General features: G+C 32.1%; 1 protein-coding gene across 2 annotated transcripts in view; it reads right to left on the reverse strand.

Annotated features, from left to right (window-relative positions):
- Positions 1-4824: 4824 nt before the first annotated feature.
- neur (E3 ubiquitin-protein ligase neur) overlaps positions 4825-21614 on the reverse strand; it is a 301968-nt gene continuing 285178 nt past the window's right edge. For both annotated transcript variants that reach the window (XM_072537770.1, XM_072537768.1), the window contains exons 2-4: positions 13969-14138; positions 10924-12336; positions 4825-9886 (exon numbers count right to left, since the gene is read on the reverse strand). In XM_072537770.1, coding sequence (XP_072393871.1) covers positions 9641-9886; positions 10924-12336; positions 13969-14138 — 1829 coding nt within the window. In that variant the 3' untranslated portion in view covers positions 4825-9640. The remainder of the gene's footprint in view (positions 9887-10923; positions 12337-13968; positions 14139-21614) is intronic.

A 21614-nucleotide genomic window follows, 5' to 3' on the forward strand; every position in this document is an offset into this window, starting at 1 on the left:
CATAAAATTGTTAGATTTGTAATTTTTGCAATATATATATATATATATATATATATATATATATATATATATATATATATATATATATTGATTAACAATAAACAATACATAATATACATCTACTACGTGTTCCTAAAAAACCTAAAAGTCTTTTAAATAGTGATAAGTTTTTACATATCAGTTTCAAAAACCAGGTAACATTTGGCTATCACGATATAAAACATTTTTAATTATTCAAAAGTAATTTTTGAATAAAGTTTCCATTACTTTTGATAATATTTATTATACGTTACGTAACTGATCCTGTTTAATTGTCAAATTACAATAACCTATGCTTAAAGCAATTAAAAATCTGTGCCAATATTTTTTGCAGCTTAATACTTGCATAATAATTATACTGGCATAATTATTATACCACTATAATTTACATTTCCTGTTGCAGATATTATCACTGCTTTTTCCACTGGTTTAGTGGTTTCTTTTTACTCCATACCTTCAATAGGAACCCTTTAAGTATCTCTGGTATCACCCTTGTACCAAACATTTTCGCCAGAGTAAATGAGTAGTACAAATCAGATTTCTACCTATTTACATCTATACCTGTATTTTAATAAGTAATGCATAAATGGCTCTAATATCGGAACATTTACTCAACTTGTAAACATTGTAGTGGTACAACATTTGTACCAGTGGATTCTAGTGTGCTTCTTTTTTGCAATTAGCACGTATCTGAATGTATTTTATTATTTTTTCTTAAAAAATTGACCATTGAGAAGTGACCATACTATACAATAGTTTCAGAATAAAAAATATATATCAAAAGTAAAGAAAATTGAAAGTTATTTTGAATATGATATTTTAAAAAAATGTAACCTCAAACTTTCCTCTAAAATAAAAATATTGGTTTCCTCTAAATTGGTTTCATATGTTGTGTTGGTCATTTTTATAATTTTTTATAATTTTCTTCATACATTATGAACCAATCTATTTGCGCTCAACAAATATTTTCCACAATACCCCAACATGCATGTTTTTTCAGATGTCCGAAAACTATTCTGATATACAGTATTGGAAGAGGGGCCTTACAACTGAACAGTTAGCCAAAATATTACATGAAATAACGGATGATCAAGTTGAACATTCCGAGATTAAAGAAACTCAGATGATCAGGACATAGTAGAACCTGACACACTATCAGAAAGATCTTCCAGCAGAAGTTAGTCTACGATACTGCCGTCTACTCCGTCTGGAAGTGGTACAGCCAAAATAGACATAGTAGCTAACTAAAAGCTTCTACATAGGAAACGTAACATTTTTACAATTTACGACTATTTAGAACACGAGGATTCAGATACACCAGGTCGAAAAACCCTCCGAATATATAAATTTTTCATCATCAAGTGAAGATGAAGCAACTTTCGATGTTACCAATGATTTTAAGGGGTGGTCTAAAGAACCAAGAATATTATTGAATTTAAAAATTGTAATTATGCAGAATTCAAGGCTTCAAAAGTGATACCTACCGTCTTCTGAAGACCCAATAAGTTTCTTTAATGTTTTTTTCAATTACACTTTATTACAATACATTGTAGAACAGTGAAATTTTTATGCTGTCCAAGCTAACAAAAATCTAGATTTGGCCTTCGAAGAATTGAAAGCTTTCCTAGGAATTTTAATTCTAATGGGATTTAATAGTGTATTTTCTATCAAAAAATTACTGGTCTAAAGAGATTTCTTAAAATATTATGATATATCCATTTAAATAATAACCAACAAATGCCAGCCAGAGGAACTCGGGAATTTGACAAGTTGTACAAAGTGAGACTTGTTATTCAAAAACTAAAAAAAAAACTTTACGGAATCTTTTTCTCTGAGCAGAAATATTCCAATTGATGAAAGTATGGTTGCCTTTAAAAGAAGGACTTCTTTGAAACAGTACATGTCAATAAAACCCGTAAAGAAAGGTATAAAAATTTGGCCAATGGCATGTGATGAAACAGGTTACTTTATACCATTCAATATCCAGTCGCTACTGGCTACAGGCTCACAACAAATATATAATATCATTATAGATTTCTTGTCAGACACATGTACGGTTCTATAGAATTTGTACGCGAGAATGGAATTTTTCATGATCGTGTGGAAATTTAGATTTGTATCCTTTGTTTACACCACGGATAAGGTGTTATAACACCTTATCCGTGGTCCAGTTTTGTTTGTTTACTAAGAATGTCTTGATGGGCCTAGACGAGAAGCAAGTGACCCTGTAAGTTTCCTTGTATATTCTTCTATTAATTATCCGTTAGTTTTCTATTAGGGATTGAGTTGTGTATTTGTCTGATTGGAGAATCTATTGCAACTGGCTGAATGACTAATTAATGTCTATGCCATTAAAAAAAAAAGGTTACTTTATCAAGTTTGAGGTATATCAAGGTAGAGAACCTGAACGGACTAACGAACATACTCTAGGGGAAAGAGTTATACTGAATTTAATTAAAGTGTTGGAAAAAAGGGGACACTGCTTTTACTTTGACAATTTTTTTACCACACTTCCTCTTATGAATAAGTTATCAGAACTAGGTCATTTTGGTTGTAGAACAGTAAGAGGAACACGAAAATGTTTTCCAAAAGCATATTTAGGAGTTGTCTGTAATGATATTACTTTAAGTAAGTGGAAGGATCGTGGCTCAAAATCTGTGACCGTATGCAGTACTGGTTTTGTTTTGAGAACATTAAAAACTGGAGAACGAGAAAACATCCACTATCCTCAAGCCATTGTAGACTACAATATGTATATGGGCCGTGTTGATCGATTTGACCAACGAATGCAGACATACTTAGTAGCGTGAAAAAATCGTCTATGGTGGATCAAGTTATTTTATTAACATTTTGACGCATCCGTAGTAAACTCTCACATACTTTATAAAAAATCCCTAAGTAAAGTAACAGTAGAAAAAAAAACAATATTTCACCTTGAATATAGATCCAAATTGGCTATCAGTCTTATAAAAGATTTTTCTGCAAGAAAATAAAATTGGAAGACAAAATGTTGGTCATTTGCCGCAGAAAACCAAGCGAAGACGATGCCAGCAGTGCTCAAAAATGGGATTACAGAAACGCAGTGAGTTCGTAGACTGTAAAGTAGCTATGTGTTTGGATTGTTTTAAATCATATCATTCAAATGCCTGAACTATTATTTTTATTATTATATTTTTAAAATCCGTAAACTAATTTTTGAAACCAAATTTAGATTTATGCTTTAATCTGTGCCTTCTAAGAATTGCAAGGCAAAACAGACGTTAATAAAGATGTTACGGATTTTAATATCAGATGTCGCTATTTGCGTCTATACGAAGCCATGTTAGAGTTGCTTACTAAGACAAAAGATTTATTTTCACTTTCAGCGTGACTGTGAATATTTGTCTCTGATGATCCCTATTAGGGTGAAATACATATAAGCGGATACACAGACGCACTGTACGTGAAATCAAATCTTGACGTCTTGACTGTCTTTTTAATTTTATTCCGATATACTCTATACAAGTACTAGAAACCAAATTCGCTAAGAATTTTTGCTTAGTTGAGGACACATGTCGTCGAAAGCAATTTTTAGATTCCCCATGTCTCTATTAACATCTTTATCAACGTCTGTTTTGCCTTGCAATTCTTAGAAGGCACAGATTAAAGCATAAATCTGAATTTGGTTCAGAAACAGAAAAGATTTATTTTCACTTTCAGATAGATTGAATAGTTGTCTCTGGTGATCCCTATTAGGGTGAAATACGTATAAGCGGATACACAGACGCACTGTACGTGAAATGATATCTTGACTGTCTGTTTACTACTATTATATTTTTGTTTGTAAGTTACAATATTGTGCAGTATTTTTGTATTATTTAAAGTCCTATACCTATAACTGATACACTTTTTATCATTTGGTACACCCTATATACCAGAAAAACTATCATAAGAATTATTCTTTGATTGAACTCTAGTACAACGGTTGACCAGCATTTTTTTTAAAAAAAAAACAAATATATTCAAAATCTAGTAAATGACATACTAACTATAGTATTCCAAACTATTATCTGAAAAAACTTTGAAAAAAGTTCATTATATTGCTTCCCAATTTGTTTTACGAGGATTACGATAAGTTTCCTTGATATGCTCATTGCCTGTCTCGATGGTCTAAACAAGACCATCATATGGAAGGTATGCTGATCTGGGAACTATCTCCTTCATAACTGCTCCCTCTATGACCTTTATCTTTACTGTCGTTCAGTCTGTGTGTCAGAGATCACAACCAGTCTTCTGTGTTAAGGGCTTGATTTTGCGTCTCTAGACCGGTCCGATGGTTTTTTCATCAATCTCTTTCTCGGAGACGCGGGTGAGGATCATGGGCGCTTGGGCATATTATTTGGATCAATTATATTTAAGTTTTCTCCCTCCCACAGGCCCTCAATAGTCTTCAGCCGTCTATTTTTTTTTGTATACTCGTTAACACAGTTCACCCACAGCGTCCCTTCGCCGAACGATGTTTTATGGAACTGCAGAAGTTCATTTTGACCTCCGATAGGAGCCTCATCAAGTGATGAGGTTTGTTAATGATCACATTTGCTTGAGCCCGATCTAGGTGAGTAACAGGAAGTGGTCTGTGTATTACCACCATTCTGAATGCGTCTATATTCTTTGATAGTATGTTGTGGTAATTTCTTGAAGCATTTACTAATATTGAACGTTTCCACTGATGGATCCATGGAATAGTTAGAAAACAATTGCTATTTTTAGCAAGACGAAGAAAAGGAAAAAATAAAAGAACATATATAGTTTCATAATAGATAACACTTTATTTGTGGGCTATAATAGTAATTGAACTAAGTTGTTGAACTAAATCAGTACATTCTTAAATGACTAGAAATTCTAATATACAATAGATTTAACCCCAATATTTTTTCACAATAGGTGCAACATTTATCCAACAACTGGCCAGGTTAAGTTTAGGAATGTAATCAAAAATTTTCTTTTTACACAAAAAACAATAGGATATACATGAACAGTAACAACTTTTTTAGTCATATATAATATAACATCCTTTGTCCCTTACAACAAAAAATATACATCTTGCTTTTTACATTTACGATAAAGAATAAAGGAGGTTTTTTAATATACTTTTTGGACTTACAACGTAATAAATAAATAAGTTTAAACTGTGTGGTCACAGATTGACTATCCACTGATTTTTGTGGAGAAAAACGATAGAATGACTAATTTTTCCACCGTGAATGCAGCATACCTCAATATGTTGAGAATTCTGCTCTTTGGTTATATTGTCTGAAAACAAAGTAATTATTAGAACCGGTGAAACTGCTTGGATATTTATACAATAACGTCTTAAACATTCAGGATTCATTTTATTTTTATAGCATTCCTGTATTTGATTAGAAACGAAATTTATTATTAGCTATTTGTAGAGATTTGGTAAAAGTATTATTAAAATGTCATTTTATTTCAAGCAATTGATAAAACATGACTAAAGTATTGACGTTTGTACAACTGAAATTTTGACATTGACAGGTTGTACAATATGTATTATTGGTATGTATTTACATGTCACTCAATAAATCAATTACAATTTTATAGGAACTTTATACAATGTATTTACTGCTAGTGCTATTCAATAGTGCTATATTCTGTAGTTTCATTCAACTTAAATTTTATTATTTTTACAATTGGCAACAATTTAATAAGTAAGCAAAAATACTGTTTAACTTGCTATCAGTAGGCCAAAGATATATTGTCAAAAATCAGCTTCTAGGAAGCAAGAGAAAGATACCAGCAAGGATAAAAGCTAAAAATGTAAGCAAGATTTAGCATGTTCTGGATTCATAGAAGGTGGCATAAAAACAATGTTATTCATTGTTGCCATGATGAAGAAACAGACACAATGAAAAACTTTTAATCAAACAGTTAAACAGTCATTGAATATGATCTTGGTTTGCCTTTCTTAGAAAGGTACCGAAACCCTTGTGAAATGAACTTACGAAAGTATACATTAAAAACTGAACTGAGAAAAGTTGAAGCCAACGGCCAAACCGTTTTTCAACAAGATTTTGATCCATGTCACGTATCCAAATTCACGATGAAATAATTTAAGATCAAAACATACGTTTTGACGGGCCAGGAAACTCACCGGATCTTAATCCAATTGAAAATCTGTGGGATATTGTAAAAGCTAGACTTTTCAAAAGAGAATACATAACAAAATCAAAACTTATTGTAACTATATACCAAATATAGCTACAAGATGAAAAAAAAATCGGAAAACTGTAAAAAACAACTTGTTTGAAATATGTTTCAAGAAGATATAAAAGTAAAAGGAGAATATATTACTATTAAAATAATTTAGATTGTATTTTTATCTCTTTTTCTTCATCTATAACCAATAAATGTGGGTTTCAAATTAGATCTTGTCTTTAAACTAATTATAAGAACTCTGTACTTGTATGTAACGAAATTTTAGCGTTTAGTGCCGGTCATATTGGCATATTGACATCACAAGTACACAAGTATTTTTTTTTCTGAAACAAATACTACCATGCTATGGATCATTTATATTCAAATTAGATATACAAAGTTCTAAAATATCACTTTTAATTTTTGTTAAAAAATACTTCGAAGTAAACCAGAACATTTTGTCAATTTAAATAGTGGTGGCTAGATTGGCCATATGTCAGAGTGTACCGTTTTTGAGACATCTGCGATTACGAGTTAAAATTAGGGTTTTGGTAAATATATTTAACTTTTTATTTTCAAATGAAAATACTTGTACTACAAATAAAATAATTGTGGTATACATTTTAATTTGTTTATATACGGTTTCCAGTCATTTCTAAACTTTTTATCAGACATAATTAAATTATAATCGGCATTGCTAATGATCATTAGGCTAATTTGCTTAATCTTTGTAAGAGGTTATATTATATTTTACCTCTCAAGCATAAAAGTTAGAAAGTTTCTGTCATATTGATCTAAACTCAATATATTGTAATTCAAACGTGTAGTTTCAAGTGACCATCATGCCTAGACGTAAGTTGGATATTGATGAATTAATTGCAAATGTGTATAAATACTTTACCATGGAAAGAGACAATGGTGGACCTTTAAAGTCATTATTATGTATAAATCAACTCTTTTGTGACGCACTCGGCGTCACAAACAGCTAAAAACTGTAATGAAGACTGTCAGAGATTCTCAAGAAGATCTTACTGTGACTGAGTATCACGAAGACAAGAAAACAACTCATAAACATTCTAGGGGCATTGACTTACCTTTACCTGATGGAGAAAAATTGAAATTCGCAATATTTTGTATCGAATGCGTTAAAACAATCAACATGTCAGTTTAGATACTTTACTGGCCAAAATAAGAGAAAGATAAGTTTCTGAAATTAAGAAGACTAGCCTTTGGAAAGTGTTGAGAGATTTAGGATTTAAATTCAAAAAAGAAAATAATGGTTACTTTTATGCGAAAGGAGTAGTGTGGTTCACAAAAGAATTAAATTTTTGAGAGAATATACTAGACTTGAAATCTGAAAATGCAACATTCGTATACTTAGATGAGACATGGATATTTGCAGAGTGTGGAATTATAAGAATTTGGCAAGACGACAGCATAAAATCAATAAAACACACAGATAGCGAAGGCAAAAGACAGATCATTCTTCATGCGGGAGGGAAAGAAGGCTTTGTAGAAAACACAGATTTGATTTTTTCTTCAAAATCAAAATCTGCTGATTGCCATAAAAACATGAATGCAGATGTTTGTTAAATGTATTAAGGAGAAACTGTTACCTAGTCTGAGTAAACCATCAGTTATAGTTTTAGATAATGCACATTTCCATTCGGGGATTTTGGAGAAACGACCAGAACAGTCGTGGAACGTACCGAGCATAAAAAATTGGTTAGTTAAAAATCAATTTTCCGGAATACGGCTTCAAATCAGAGTTACTGGAAATTTCGAAACCTAATGAAAACCCAACAGTTGTTATAGTTGACCAAATTGTGTCAAGTTATGGACATCAAGTACTACGGTTACCGTCGTATCACTGCCAGTTTAATCCCATCGAACCTATTTGGGGTATATGTACAACGTATTATGATAATCACGTTGTATTCAGTGGATACAGTGAAGATGTAGTTAGGAAAATGTGGCAAGAAGCTCTTAAAACTGCAACTCCAGAAATATGGGCCAAAACTGTAAATACATGTGAAAAATTAATAGAAGAGTGGTGGAGCCGGGAAAATAAAATTAGTGAAATTAATCCAGTTATTATAGATTTACATAATGATAGAGGTAGTGAATTTAGTGACGATGATGATGATTTAGAAATTTAAATAATCAGTAAGTACACTATTATAATGTTATTTACAAAATAATTGTACAGCAGGTTAATTATTATATTTATACATTCATTATTAGCCAAATAAACAATAATATTTAAAATGTGATTTGAATTTTTGCTCCGCATTTTATACAAATTTACTCTAACTGATAATACAGGAAAAAAGTAATTAAAAATATTATGGAGAACTCCAGTTCAGTGTATCGTGCCTTTTACTATTTTTCTGCGAATTCCATTAATCGTTTAGAGGTGTAAGTTGGTTGAATGTACTCTATGTCTCCGGACCAGTAACCCCCGTTAACTTGGGTTGGTTGCCATGAAATGAAACTATTTAAAATTTTAACATCCTACATAATTATTAGTAAGAATGTAATCTAATCCCAATTAAATACTATTGAAATTATTTTCACCCATATATTTAGTGGTTTTAAACACGTACTAGGCAAACCAGGTAGCAGCACTGAAGATGGACCATTTAGTCTGAAAAAGTTATGTGATTTAGCCCGTAAAGGTTCTTTAAATAGATATACCTTTTATTGAGAATTTTTTAATAAAAATTTAACCTCAATTTTGTTCAATCAGGTACAAATGTTTATTTTATAAAAATGCTACAAAAATAAGATTTCGTTGAGTGACACCAATACACTAGTACCAAATATGCCAAGCAGTTTGTAAGTTTTATCTCGTTAAAAAAATATAGCTGGACACAAAAATATATTTCAAGTTAACAAATACTCAGTCTTTTTCACAAACACGAAAATTAGGCAGTAAGTTTATAATCTGTTTTTTGGAAGCACTAGTCACTTCAGACATACACTCGTCTAGGAAAAACATTTCGATATTCTCCGAAACTACAGGTAACAATCTAAATCTTGGTCATTTAACCAGACTTCGAAGAGAGACGAAGAAAAATCAAAATGTTTATTATTATGGAAGTATTTCTATTTAAAATAAAATTTTTGACTCTTGACTGAAAATATTCAGCAAATAATATGCAGATATTTCAATATTACGACCCATTATTTCATAAGTATATTAAAAGAATTTAACAACAACGCTTAAAAACAATAATTATGCACAATGATATTTAAAATAATGAGCCCTTATATTATGTAAATAACGCACATATCAAAAAGTAAATTTTTTTCAAAAAAAAAAACATTTTTATTTTTCTTCCGATACATTTTTATTAATCTTCTTTCGAGGTATTTTAAAGTCCGTCTGTAAACAAAGTTTATTCTACGACTTGTACGTGCGGATAACATCTCTAATGACGGCTCTGCAGAGGGGGCAGTGGCCACCCCCTTTGCCGCGCCATTGTTGCAAAGCGCATTCGTAACACATGCACATGTGCCCGCACATGTAAAGTACTGCGTCGATGGGATGTTCATAGCAAATGGTACATTCTGCACCGGCGCCCAAAGGAGCTCCGTTTTGTTCCACCCAAGACAACGGTGTCGAATACGTGCTCGAGTCCGAGATGGGCTAAAAAAGAAATAGTTACAGTTAATATATTTGTAGGTTAAATATTTATTACATTATGTATTCATAGATTTATAATACCAGATACACTGACGCGTTCCCCCAGTGTGTTAGAGAAAACTGACGCAAAGCCGTCCTTGCAACTATTTCTAATGGGCCGGGTTTATCGACCACGTGACCTTCTCATTGGTTATTTAGGTCACGTGGTCGATAATCTCGACAAATTAGAAAGAGATGCAGGGACGTCTTTGCGTCAGTTGTCTCTGTCGCACTGGGGGAACACGCTGGTAATATACAGTGGAACTTGGATATTACGTCCTCGGTAGTTACGTCATCTCGGTTGTAACGTCAATTTTTCCGGCCAAAAGCTATTCGATAACGTTATTAAAAACTCAGTTTTATCGGCTAAAAATAAAGTTAGCCTCTCTACGAAGAAGAAGACGGCGTTGATTGTCCTACAATCCAAGAGACAATGAAGGGTTGTGCAGAAGAAAATAACTGACTTTTTTCAGCATTAGAGAACTTTTTCATAAAAAATGTAAGTTTCATATACATGATACGTTTAATTTCTTAATTTTTTTATCCTAAATGCAGCTGTAATAATAAATAATGCTGTAATAAAATTTTCTTCTATAACATTACTCTGATATAACGTCATTTTTTGACTGGACCCTTCAATGACGCTGTAACCAAGTTCCACTGTAACAGTCCTGAAGAGGAACTATTCAAATAAATCAAAAATGAATAATGCAATCCAGTGACCGTGTTCGACCTTTCATCCAACACCCAAAAATTGTAAATGAAGATCATCGTTTGGCTAGGCTCGAACTAGAAAAATATCTTGAAATTCCAAAAACTTATGTTTGGAGAATCTGGGAATAACTCGCGTGCTTGCCAAATTTAAAAGCATTACTAGTGACGAGTAGTAGGTCATTCAATCGAATACGACGATGACACTGAAGACCGGATCACACTTGTAGTTGGTTCAATGTTAAAGAAAAATGATTGAAAATAAAACAAATAAAATAATCACTACTTACTTCGATGTAATTACTGCTGCATGTTGACATCATAGTCCCAGTTGGTAAATTAGATGCAGTTGGAACGGGCGCCATTACTGTGCTTGGTGATACAGATGGTTGATGATTAGAATGTCCAGGATATGAATTTTGTTGACTAGGATGACTGTTTACCGAATTCTGCGAGGTATGATGTTGGTGGTGTGTAACGGGAACTGGTGCAGCTGTGCTAATTATATTTGCGTGTGCGGGAGGTAGAATGACTGACAATACAGCTCCACCATTGGCGCTAGGTTGGACTTGAATATCTGCAGGAGCAACGCAGCACACTCTAGAATTTGAATTCTGCATAGCTGAATTCCTCCGGATTTCTGATTGGCTATTAATACTGTTCATCGATTCACTAGTTGGAGTTATTATCCGTCTTTCAGGATTTCTAGTAGGTGTAACTGGTGCAGAACTACTTAAAACCCGGATCCGTTGAGTGGAACCATATATATCGAAAAATGCCCATAATCTCAAGGTTTGGTCAACGTGCATTACAACTAAAGGAGCTCCTAGGTTCTTACAAATTTGTACCTCGCCGTTCTGGGTTATACAGAAACTAATTTCATCGCCTTTATTTAAGTTCCTAGCAAAATCTCTGCTTAATACCCAATATTCTGGTCTATCCAAAAGAAAATTGGAATCGTCAGGTAAATCACCTTGGGACAGTAGGGCTGGATCGCAAGAAGTCAAACCCAAACTTAAACAACCTTGGAATATTGGTTCTGTACCTAAAATTTGAACAACTATCCTTTCTCCTATTTGTAGAGGTCTGTAGGTAAATACGTAGCCTTGGCAAAATTCTGTATCTGTTCGTAAAGCAACACTTCTATTATTGGCCAAAAACTTTACATTTCTCCCCCTAGTTCTATGCAACGGCATAGCTTGATAATTGAGTTGGGCAGGTTGGTAGCGCAGTAAAGGAAGCGCTGTGTCTTCGTTAGGTTGTATGGACATTTGTTGCATAGGATACGTTATTCTTTCAACTGCATCTTGTCTATTACTATCACAGTTTGAAGTAATATACCTCGATGAATTATTCAACTGGTGCCTAATGTCTACAAATTCTATAGCTGTAGAGTTTCCGTAAACATCTATTAGACACCAAAGGGGACCACGGGTTTCTACGTTACTGAAGAATATACCCTTTTCTTCGCCATTAATTCCAAAATGGACATCTCCGGTAGAAGTGACATAGTAGAAAAGAATAGTACCTTGACTACAGAAACGTTCAGGAAGAGCTTTGGCCCAGTATCCCGGTTTATTTGTGAGATCGGGACAAGCATATTTTGGTAGACCGTATCTGAGACTAGTGGGATCATTGTAGGTGAAACCAAATCTGATGACTCCAGACCAATTGTTAGAAATCTCCAAAAATTTGATGCAAACCTAAAAAATGAAAGAAATTATTAAAAAAAGTCCAGCAAAGAAATAATGAAATAAGTCATACGCGTGATCTCTTAAGTTATCGTACAATTAACTGTCAATATATCAGTCATAATACAGTACGTTAAGTTTTAAATTAGATATGAACACTATAAATGGCAACACTGCGCGCCGTCGACTTTCCACGAACCTCCGTTGCCCCGTCGCCAATAATTTGTCATTATACAGTGGTTTGTTTAAAGCAATAACAGCGTTTATTTAATGAATCTTCTGTTTGGTTAATAGGGAGACACAATCCTTTCATTAAGAGGTATTGGGAGAAGGAAAACCAACACAGAAGTGTTGTTCTCAACGTCCTCAAAAAGTTAACGTCTGGACTGGCATTAGAGGAGACTACATAATAGCTTTATTTTTTATTGAGGGCAATTGAATAGTACAGTATACCTCAATTTGATACAGAATCATGTTCTTCCCGCTATTTTTAATCTTCCTGATGTAAATCTGAAGAATGTTTGATTCCATCAAGATGGCTGTTCAGTTCACAACGCTCGAATAATTAGGTAGTAACAATACTTTCCCGAATCGAGTTATCAGTGGAACAGGCGATATTAAGTAGCCTGCGCGATCTCCAGATCTTACACCCATGGACTTCTTTTTTTTTTTTTTGGGGATATTTAAAAGCATCATCTACGATCATCCTGAGGCTATAGCCCAAAATTTGGATGAATTAAGAAACTGACTAAGAGAAGTATCCAATTCTTTTACAGCAGAAACTCTTACATCTGTCATGGGAAGTAGGTACGTTTGCCGATTTAAGTACCTACAGAAGCAGACGAGGACACCACCCAGGAAAACCCAGGAACCGAAAGGAGAAATCTTCAAGCGCTGGCGGTGCACGAGCGGGACGTCGATGAAGAAAGAAGGCAAAAATATCTTAAGTTTTTGACATGTAAATATCTTAGAATGGCAATAAACGTTTTTATTTTTATTTTTATTTTTTATTTTTTTATTATATTACATCTGTCCGCAGAAGTTTGGGACAGATTGGGATACTGTTCAGCCGTAGAAGGTCAAATATTTGAATCATTTCTGTAGGACATAAAGAATTATTTCAATAAGAGTATATTTTTTGTATTTTTTTTAAAGAAATGCGCTTTTTTTTTTAATTCAACCACAAAAATTGTTAAATTGTTAAATCACACATTATTAAAAACCGATCCAAACGCACCATATAATGGTCAGTGTACTTTTATCGAGTTTATTTTATAAGAAACGAACCGGGTATACGTAAGCAAAACAAAAATTGACGGACGGAGTTGCATATCCCTTGCGTTGTTATGTGTTACTAAATGGTTCTCTCGTTTTCTGTCTAGGAGTCTAAGGTGTCAGAGGGGTTCGGAGAATTACAATTACCTCGTACGAAGCAATGTTGCCGATTGTAGCGCTTTATGTAGTTTGCAACATCTAATCCAAAACGTACTGTATAAGAAAACTGGTAAATCTGGCAACGTTAAAAACATCAAATTTCAGATCTTTATATAGCAAAATTTTTGTATAATTCAGACCATCTGTTTAAGAGATAATTAGACATTTCTAAACTTTTGGTTCAATCTGTATATTATTTTAAATAATTACCTTTTCGTTTACTTTGACGGGCCTTGAACTAAAGGCAATTCCTTTACAGAAGCTCTCAACTCTTCTCGCTACAGTTCCATCTCTTGATATCCTAATATTCTCACCATGGATATTATGGAACAGCAAAGGAGGTAAATTGTTTGTACCGCCATTAGAGGAGGAACGGGAAACTGCAACAAAAGTAATAGTTTAGTTTTTAAGACATTAACTAATTTATATACTTTAAAATTTGGCGGTCACAAACTTATGAAATATGCAAAAATAATTAAATATCTAGTTTTAATATTCGGAAAACACCAAATATACTTCAGCGACATGTCAAAAGACTAAACCTCGAAATATTTTTCTGGTACGAACTGTAGAACTTTACTCATATAAAAATCTGATCCGCTCTAAGATCGATTATGCATGCCATGCGTACTAGTCTGCTTCAACAACAACTAACATTTTTAGACACCATTAAAACTAACGCTCTTAGAATAATATTCGGTGCATTTAGAACAACCCCAATCATAAGTCTTCAGGCCGAACTCGGTGAACTACCATTAGATATAAGAAGACAGGAATTAATACTCTCATATCCAGGGTGCTCTTTAAAATGTCACCAAACCATTCGCTCCTCGGATATTCAGCATGCAACAACCCACTTTCCCTTTTATGAAAGATGCAGACGAATCATAAATGAATTAAACCTTGAAGTCCCCGAAATCTATCCTAGCAAGATGCCAATTCACCCTCCTCGGCTAATATCTTCTCCTCATATAAATTTGGATCTATTTTCAGAAAATAAGAAAGAAACCAACCGTCATTTAATTAATTCTAAATATCAAACCTTTAATTTCTCAATTGTATCATTGATATAAAATGATTGTAATTTGAAACCGAATCTATTCATGTAAATTTTATTTCATTTGACTGACAGAATAGTTTCCATAAGATGTTCTCGTTCGCGATCTCCTTTGATTGTTATACTGTTCTATGGATCAGCCCATAAAGGCTGATGCAAGTTTGTATATAAAAAACTAATTTATAAAGACAACTTCTGTAACAGATAATTCACATACATTTTTCAGATATTCGAGAAGTGAATGATTACCGAGAAAGTATTGTTATGGTGCAAATTACACATTTAAATTCAGAATCTACGATTCTTTTTCAAAGATCTCGTAAGGTGAGCGTATCGATTAATTTCTTCACGTTCTCACTGGTCCAGATGATGCCGTGGGAAACATTTCAGACAAAGAAATCACGATCTTCATCTCTTTCTGCATTTATCTCTATTCTGCTCCAGCGTGCTTATAATCATCCTTGAGCTAATTACGTAATTATAAGAAAAAAGTATGTTTGAATATAAGGCAGGGACGTTTCATAAGAATTTATTTTTGATAGTTACTATTCTGAATAATAAGAATATATTAATAAAAGACAAGATGCATCAAGGACATTGACAGTTAGGTTTCTCGAAAAGAAAGCGTAAAATTGATGGTTCATAAATGATTTTAATGCTGATAATTTTATTCATAGATATAATTTTACAATTGGATGAGATGTAAATTAATAAATATTAATGTCAGTGAAAAAAAGGGATGAGGTGTGGACTATTATATAATACAAAAAATAATGATGTTTTCAAGATTTGATGAGTGTTTGCTTTCTTAACTTTAAAAACGGTCTCTGTACTAGAGATCGAAACGTCAGTAAAATAAACATGTAAATAGATCTATTGTGGCTTATTTCCAACATTCTCCCTAAAAATACGGAATGCCACAAGCAAAAAGCCACAGAAAAATAAATATTGCTATCATTTGTATATTTGAAAACGATCTCTTTATATAGACATCGAAACGTCAGTAAATTAAACATTTCAATTAAATATATTGTTACTTATTCCCACCATTATTTCTAAATATACAGAACGGCAAGCAAAAAGCCATAGAAAAATAAATATTACTATCACTTGTATATTTGAAAACGATCTCTTTATATAGAGATCGAAAAATCAGTAAATTAAACCTATAAATAAATATTATGTGGCTTATTCCATACAGTCTCCTAAAAATACAGAATGACACAAACAAAAAGCTATAAAAAACAAGTAATTTTGCAGAAAGCTTACTGATGCCACCAGGCTGTCGCGGAAGTTACGCTAAAACGTCTTTTGACGTGACCCGTCCTTAAAGAGTTACACAATGAATTTTTTTTAAAACAAATTTTAAGACAGTTTCCCCACCACCCGAGAGGTATGTCTTGTGGCGCGTCACTTTTTAAATGGGTGTTCGCCAAGAGCCATACTGTCCCATTAAATAAAATAAACAAAACACTTAAACAGTATAAAACAAAACAAAATAAAATCCTATAAAATAAAAAAAAATTCTATAAAAACAAAATAAAAATAATTTTGGATGTAACAAAACATTGTACTATTCTATTTAAACACAAACACTATACACACTTACTATGTTCTTCTCGTTTTTTTTTGTTTTTGGTTTTTTTATGCTGATGCTTACTAAACTATTAGAAAATATTATTCGCTGTCTAAATCTGAAGATGCAGTGCTGCTATCGCTGTCATTATCTTCACCTGGTGTAATTATAATTGGCTCTAGTAAAACTTTGACATGAGTGTCAAGTTCCCACATACGATATTCTTCTTTAATTATGTGGCCTATACATTTAGCCCATTTCTCTGGAGTTACATGGAGGACTGCTTGAATCAAAAGTTCCTTAACTTCGTTTAATTTGAGTGTTTTGTTATTGCGTGCTACTTTTCCTTTCACTTGCGCCCAGATAAGTTCAATGGGATTAAATTCGCAATGATAAGGTGGTATACGTAGAACTTAGAATATTTAAGATATTCACTTTTCCTTAACCGTACAATGTCAAGTAGTTGAATTTTGAGCATTGATTCTTCGTATGCAATCCCCTTTTCTGTAAGCCATTCTTGAATTCTCCCTTTCCGCCATGCCGTCGTCGGTAATTGTTCTAGTCTGCGGCTATGATATGGCGCATTGTCCATAACAACCACAGACCCAGATTCCAATTTTGGTAAGATTCTCTTAAACCAGCGCTCAAATACTTCGGAAGTCATTTGTTTATGATAATCACCTGTTTTTTTTTGACTTAAATTGAAGCAAACCATCATCAAAGAACCCTGTATCACTTCCTATATGGGTGATAATTAAACGCCGTCCCTTTCCTGATGGAGCTTTTAATCCTGTAGACCAGCCTTCTATAAATGCTTCGCGTTTACTTTTGACATTTAAATGTTGCCAAACTTTTCCAACTGTATGACCTTCGTTAATCCAGGTTTCATCCAAATAATATATTTTGCATCCAGTGCTGCGAATTTTTCGTATTTCTTCTAAATATTTTCTTCTCCACAGAATAATTTCATTTTTTTGTAATAGCATACTTTTTCTGTTGCGTTTTACATATCGAAAGTTCATTTCGCGCATGGTTCTGATTAAGACCCTATGAGATATCTTGGGTAAAGAGTCATCGTTTTTGAGCTCTTGAGAAATTTTTTTCAGTGTTGGAATTTCACTTCGAAAATAAAATGAATGAATTTTTCGACGTATAATATTCCTTGTCTCGTCATCGAAAACAATGCTTTTCCTACCTATAGTTTTACCTTTTTCTTGCTTTTTATTTTCCGATGTATTTTTAAGTACACGATAAATACAGCTAACGGATACTTTTGTTAAACTGCTACAAATGTCGATCGCTTGGCTAACATTTAATTCCATTTTTCTGCCGACAATTCCTTCATAAACGTTTCGTATCATTACCTTCCCTCGGACGTTAACATTTTCCGTCTCTTTTGCGGCTTTTCATTTTTGGAATCAACATCAGAATTTTGCTGTCTTCTCTTGGAACAACTCGGTTTTTCGTCCATTGTATTTCAATAATCTGTGTATATACTATATACAATAATTTCAACAATTCTGTATAAGAATATAACTAAAAATTTACTATAAAACGACAAAATATAACACTCTTATTATCAATAACACGTTTTATCAATACTACAATACATTATTGTTAAAACAGTATTGACAACAATAAGTTTACCAACTTATCACATAAAATATACTCACAAAATACATTACCCATAGAAACGCCCATGTAAAACAACCATTCCTCCGGCGAAAAAATAATAAAAACTAGTTTTAATGGCATGTCTGCGTCCGAATTGTAAACGGAATTTCCTCGCTAATTCCAACATTGCCAAACGATTGAAAAATAATGTTTTAAAATATCGATTTTTATTTTATAAATTTAAATATGTAACGAAACGGAACATCATTACAATTTTGTGCTTAATTTTTACTATTGAAAAAATCATGTTTTTTTTGTATTTTTATGACGGTAATAATCGCTGCGTGGAAGAATACAGGTTTTGTATGACCATAATTACTACTTGTGAACAAGATTTGGCTACACTGTACGACAACTCCTGGTCCGTTTTTCTATAGAGAAGCACAAATAAATATACTACTTTATATATTCTGTAATTTCTTATGAGGAAACACAAATTGCAATCGAGAAAACAGGCAGTTTTCGAGGGCCGCTGTATACATTTAAATTTGAGTATATTCCGCGTTTAAACTATGATATCACTCTTCTGAATTGAGGGTTTCTACTATACATTATCGTATTGCTATAAAATGGGCTAAAAAAAAGTTCTAGGTACGTCCATGACTGAAGCATAAAACGTTTATCATGAGGCAACATTTGGGAATCTTCAAAAATTATAGGTGTGTACTAAGCTCAGGTACCAGGTTAAAAAGGAGTGAAAAATGATAATAATTCTTGGATCATTTATCTTTTTCTTGTATTAGTAACCTATCATTAATTGTATATAACAATTATACACTGTATAAAATGTTTGTACCTAATAAATGAAAAAGGAAATTTAAAACATCGTTTTTTAAATCAGATGTCAAAACTTTTTATGTAGTAATGCAGTTTTAGTCGTCAAAAAAAATTATTTTTCTATTTTAAAATCTTTAAATAGACTGGTCGAACACGAGTACATTAGTACAGTTAAAAATATTTCATGATAAAAAAATAGCAAGTTCATTAGTGGAAGATAATTTTAAATAATTTTACCCGAGTTATTTTAAACATTATTTGGTTAAAACATCTCATTTTTGTGCAAGATGATCTAATTTTTTTCGGATTAAAGACGGCATTTGTTTAAAATCAATATCGACTGATATCGATGGAGTCTATGGACATGGACCACCTAAGCTCTGACGTTACAATGAGCGGGGGTCTTAAAAACCTTTCAAAACATTTCTAATTTATGTGTATTTGTTCCATAAGAAGTTAGAAATATTGGTTTTTATAATCGTTTGAAGAAAAATAAAGAGTTTTGGTTACGAAAATTCATTCTGTGCGATGCGTATTATTTGTTGTTCGTGAATTTATGAGATAAGAATATCAAAGTATTAAGATATTTACTTTAAATGTTCATATTTTAAGGTTATGTCATTGTTTGATTAAAACTTGTAATTTATTTAATATTTTTTATTATTTTTTATTTAATTATTTTATATTTTATAATTTATTATTTTTTACTGTATTTTAAGGTATTTTGTTGTTTTTATTGGGGTTATTACAAAATTAATCAATAAATCATTTTATTTATAAAGTTTAAAAATATTTAAATTAATGTTTTATTCAGTTTTAAATGCTAGTGATTTTATCCCCTAGAAGACTAAATATATTCGTTTTCTCGTAGTTAAAGTAGTTTTGTTGCCATTGCTGAAAAATTTAGTAATACTGGATATCTTCAACACATGTTTACTGTCATTACATGCCCAAATCTAAACAATAAACTCAAAAACTATTACAACATTCAAAACACATTTTTTTAAACACTCATGGCAATTTGATAAAAAGATTTCCACAGAATGCTATATTACAAACTACGAGAAAATGAATATCTTTAGTCTTTTACTGGCAACGAAAAAATAACAAAACATTAGTTTAAATATTTTTAAACTTCGCAAATAAATTCAATGATTTATTGATTTATTTTGAAATAATCCTAATAAAAACAACAACAAAATACCTTGAAATACAGTAAAAAAATAATTCAAGTTTTAATCAAACAATAACATAACCTTAAAATATGAACATTCATAGTAAATGGGACAAATACACACTTCTTATGGGACAAATACACACAAAATTAGCAATTTTTGGAAAGCTTTTTAAAATTCCCGCTCATTGTGACGTCAGAGCTTAGGTAGTCCATTGTATGATATTTTTTATTCGTCCAATTCGATCATGTTACACCAAAAAGTTTAGTCAGATGATAAATTGTTCTTTTTTAATCTGAATATTTGCAATTTGCACTGAGCTTTACAGGACTAAACGTAGGGCAGTAAATGTATGCAATCGATCACTGACTATCATCAAGCACATTCCAATTTAGAATAGTGCGAAGGAAGCAAAGCTTGACAGCCACTATCAAATCTGATTATATATAACTTATTTTTAATAAATAAAAATTGATATAATACCGAGTGCAATGCATTTCGTAAAATTATAGACCAAACGATATTTTACAGAATACGCATACTTATTTATAAACCAGAAGTGAGTCACTGAGAGAAATATAGATGTTCGTGTGAAAGTTCTAGAATGGTAATATTTAACCATCTAAGTTATACTTATCTAAAAATGTTACAGCGTATGAAGGAAACATAAAAAACGTTATTTTTATAATCAATAAATCCTCAGCTGTAATTGCCGACGAAAACTATCAAAAATCCAATTAAGAAATTGAAAATACCTATGTTTAATAACAATGTAAGTAAATCTGTAAGGAAATAATGTAACTTTTAAAGTTCGTGTTTTTTTATATTAAATTCAATTGTTTTACTATTTATTGATGGTAAATTCATTATCTTTTTCGTTATTACTGTGAGGTTTCATCTTCCTTTTTGAGTCATACCAATATCAGTCTGTTTCACAGACATGTTCTGTCTAAGTATCTAAATCAAGTCTTCTTTGGTTTTCTCTCGTACACCTATCAGGAACTTGCAACACAAGTGATTCTTCGTTTTACCTGGCTATTTATAACTGGTCATCACATGCACTAATTATTTTCAACATGTCACTGTGTTCGCCAACATCACTACAAGATAGGCATCTTTAAAGAAGACATGATAACTAGTGTCATGGCACTTTTATAGAATTTTCCTTTAGTTTCATTGAAATTTTTCTGCCACACAACACACCATTCGCCTCCTTCCATTTTACGTCCTGAAAGCATTAATTTAAATATATTCGCGCACCATATTATAGTATATACCTACAGTACATTAAACCAACTTGCACCTCTAAACAATTAACGGAATTCGCAGAAAACCTTTCGATGTAGTAAAAGGCACAGTAAACTGCACTGGTGTTCTCCATAATGTTTGCTAAAACATTATGTTCTCCATAACACTTTGCTAAATTTTAGGTATAAAATAAATGTCATTAAATGTGTCGACAAATGACAAATGTGTCATTAAACCGTTGTTCATAGTTTTGCATATTTTGTTATATTTTTTTTAATAAATAGTATTCTTGCATAATGTTATTTAACGTAAATTCCTTTCACCTACTTCTTTAATAATTTTTTTCTGA

The sequence above is a fragment of the Diabrotica undecimpunctata genome, chromosome 7 (assembly GCF_040954645.1).
Source record: "Diabrotica undecimpunctata isolate CICGRU chromosome 7, icDiaUnde3, whole genome shotgun sequence".
NCBI classification, from domain to species: domain Eukaryota; kingdom Metazoa; phylum Arthropoda; class Insecta; order Coleoptera; family Chrysomelidae; genus Diabrotica; species Diabrotica undecimpunctata.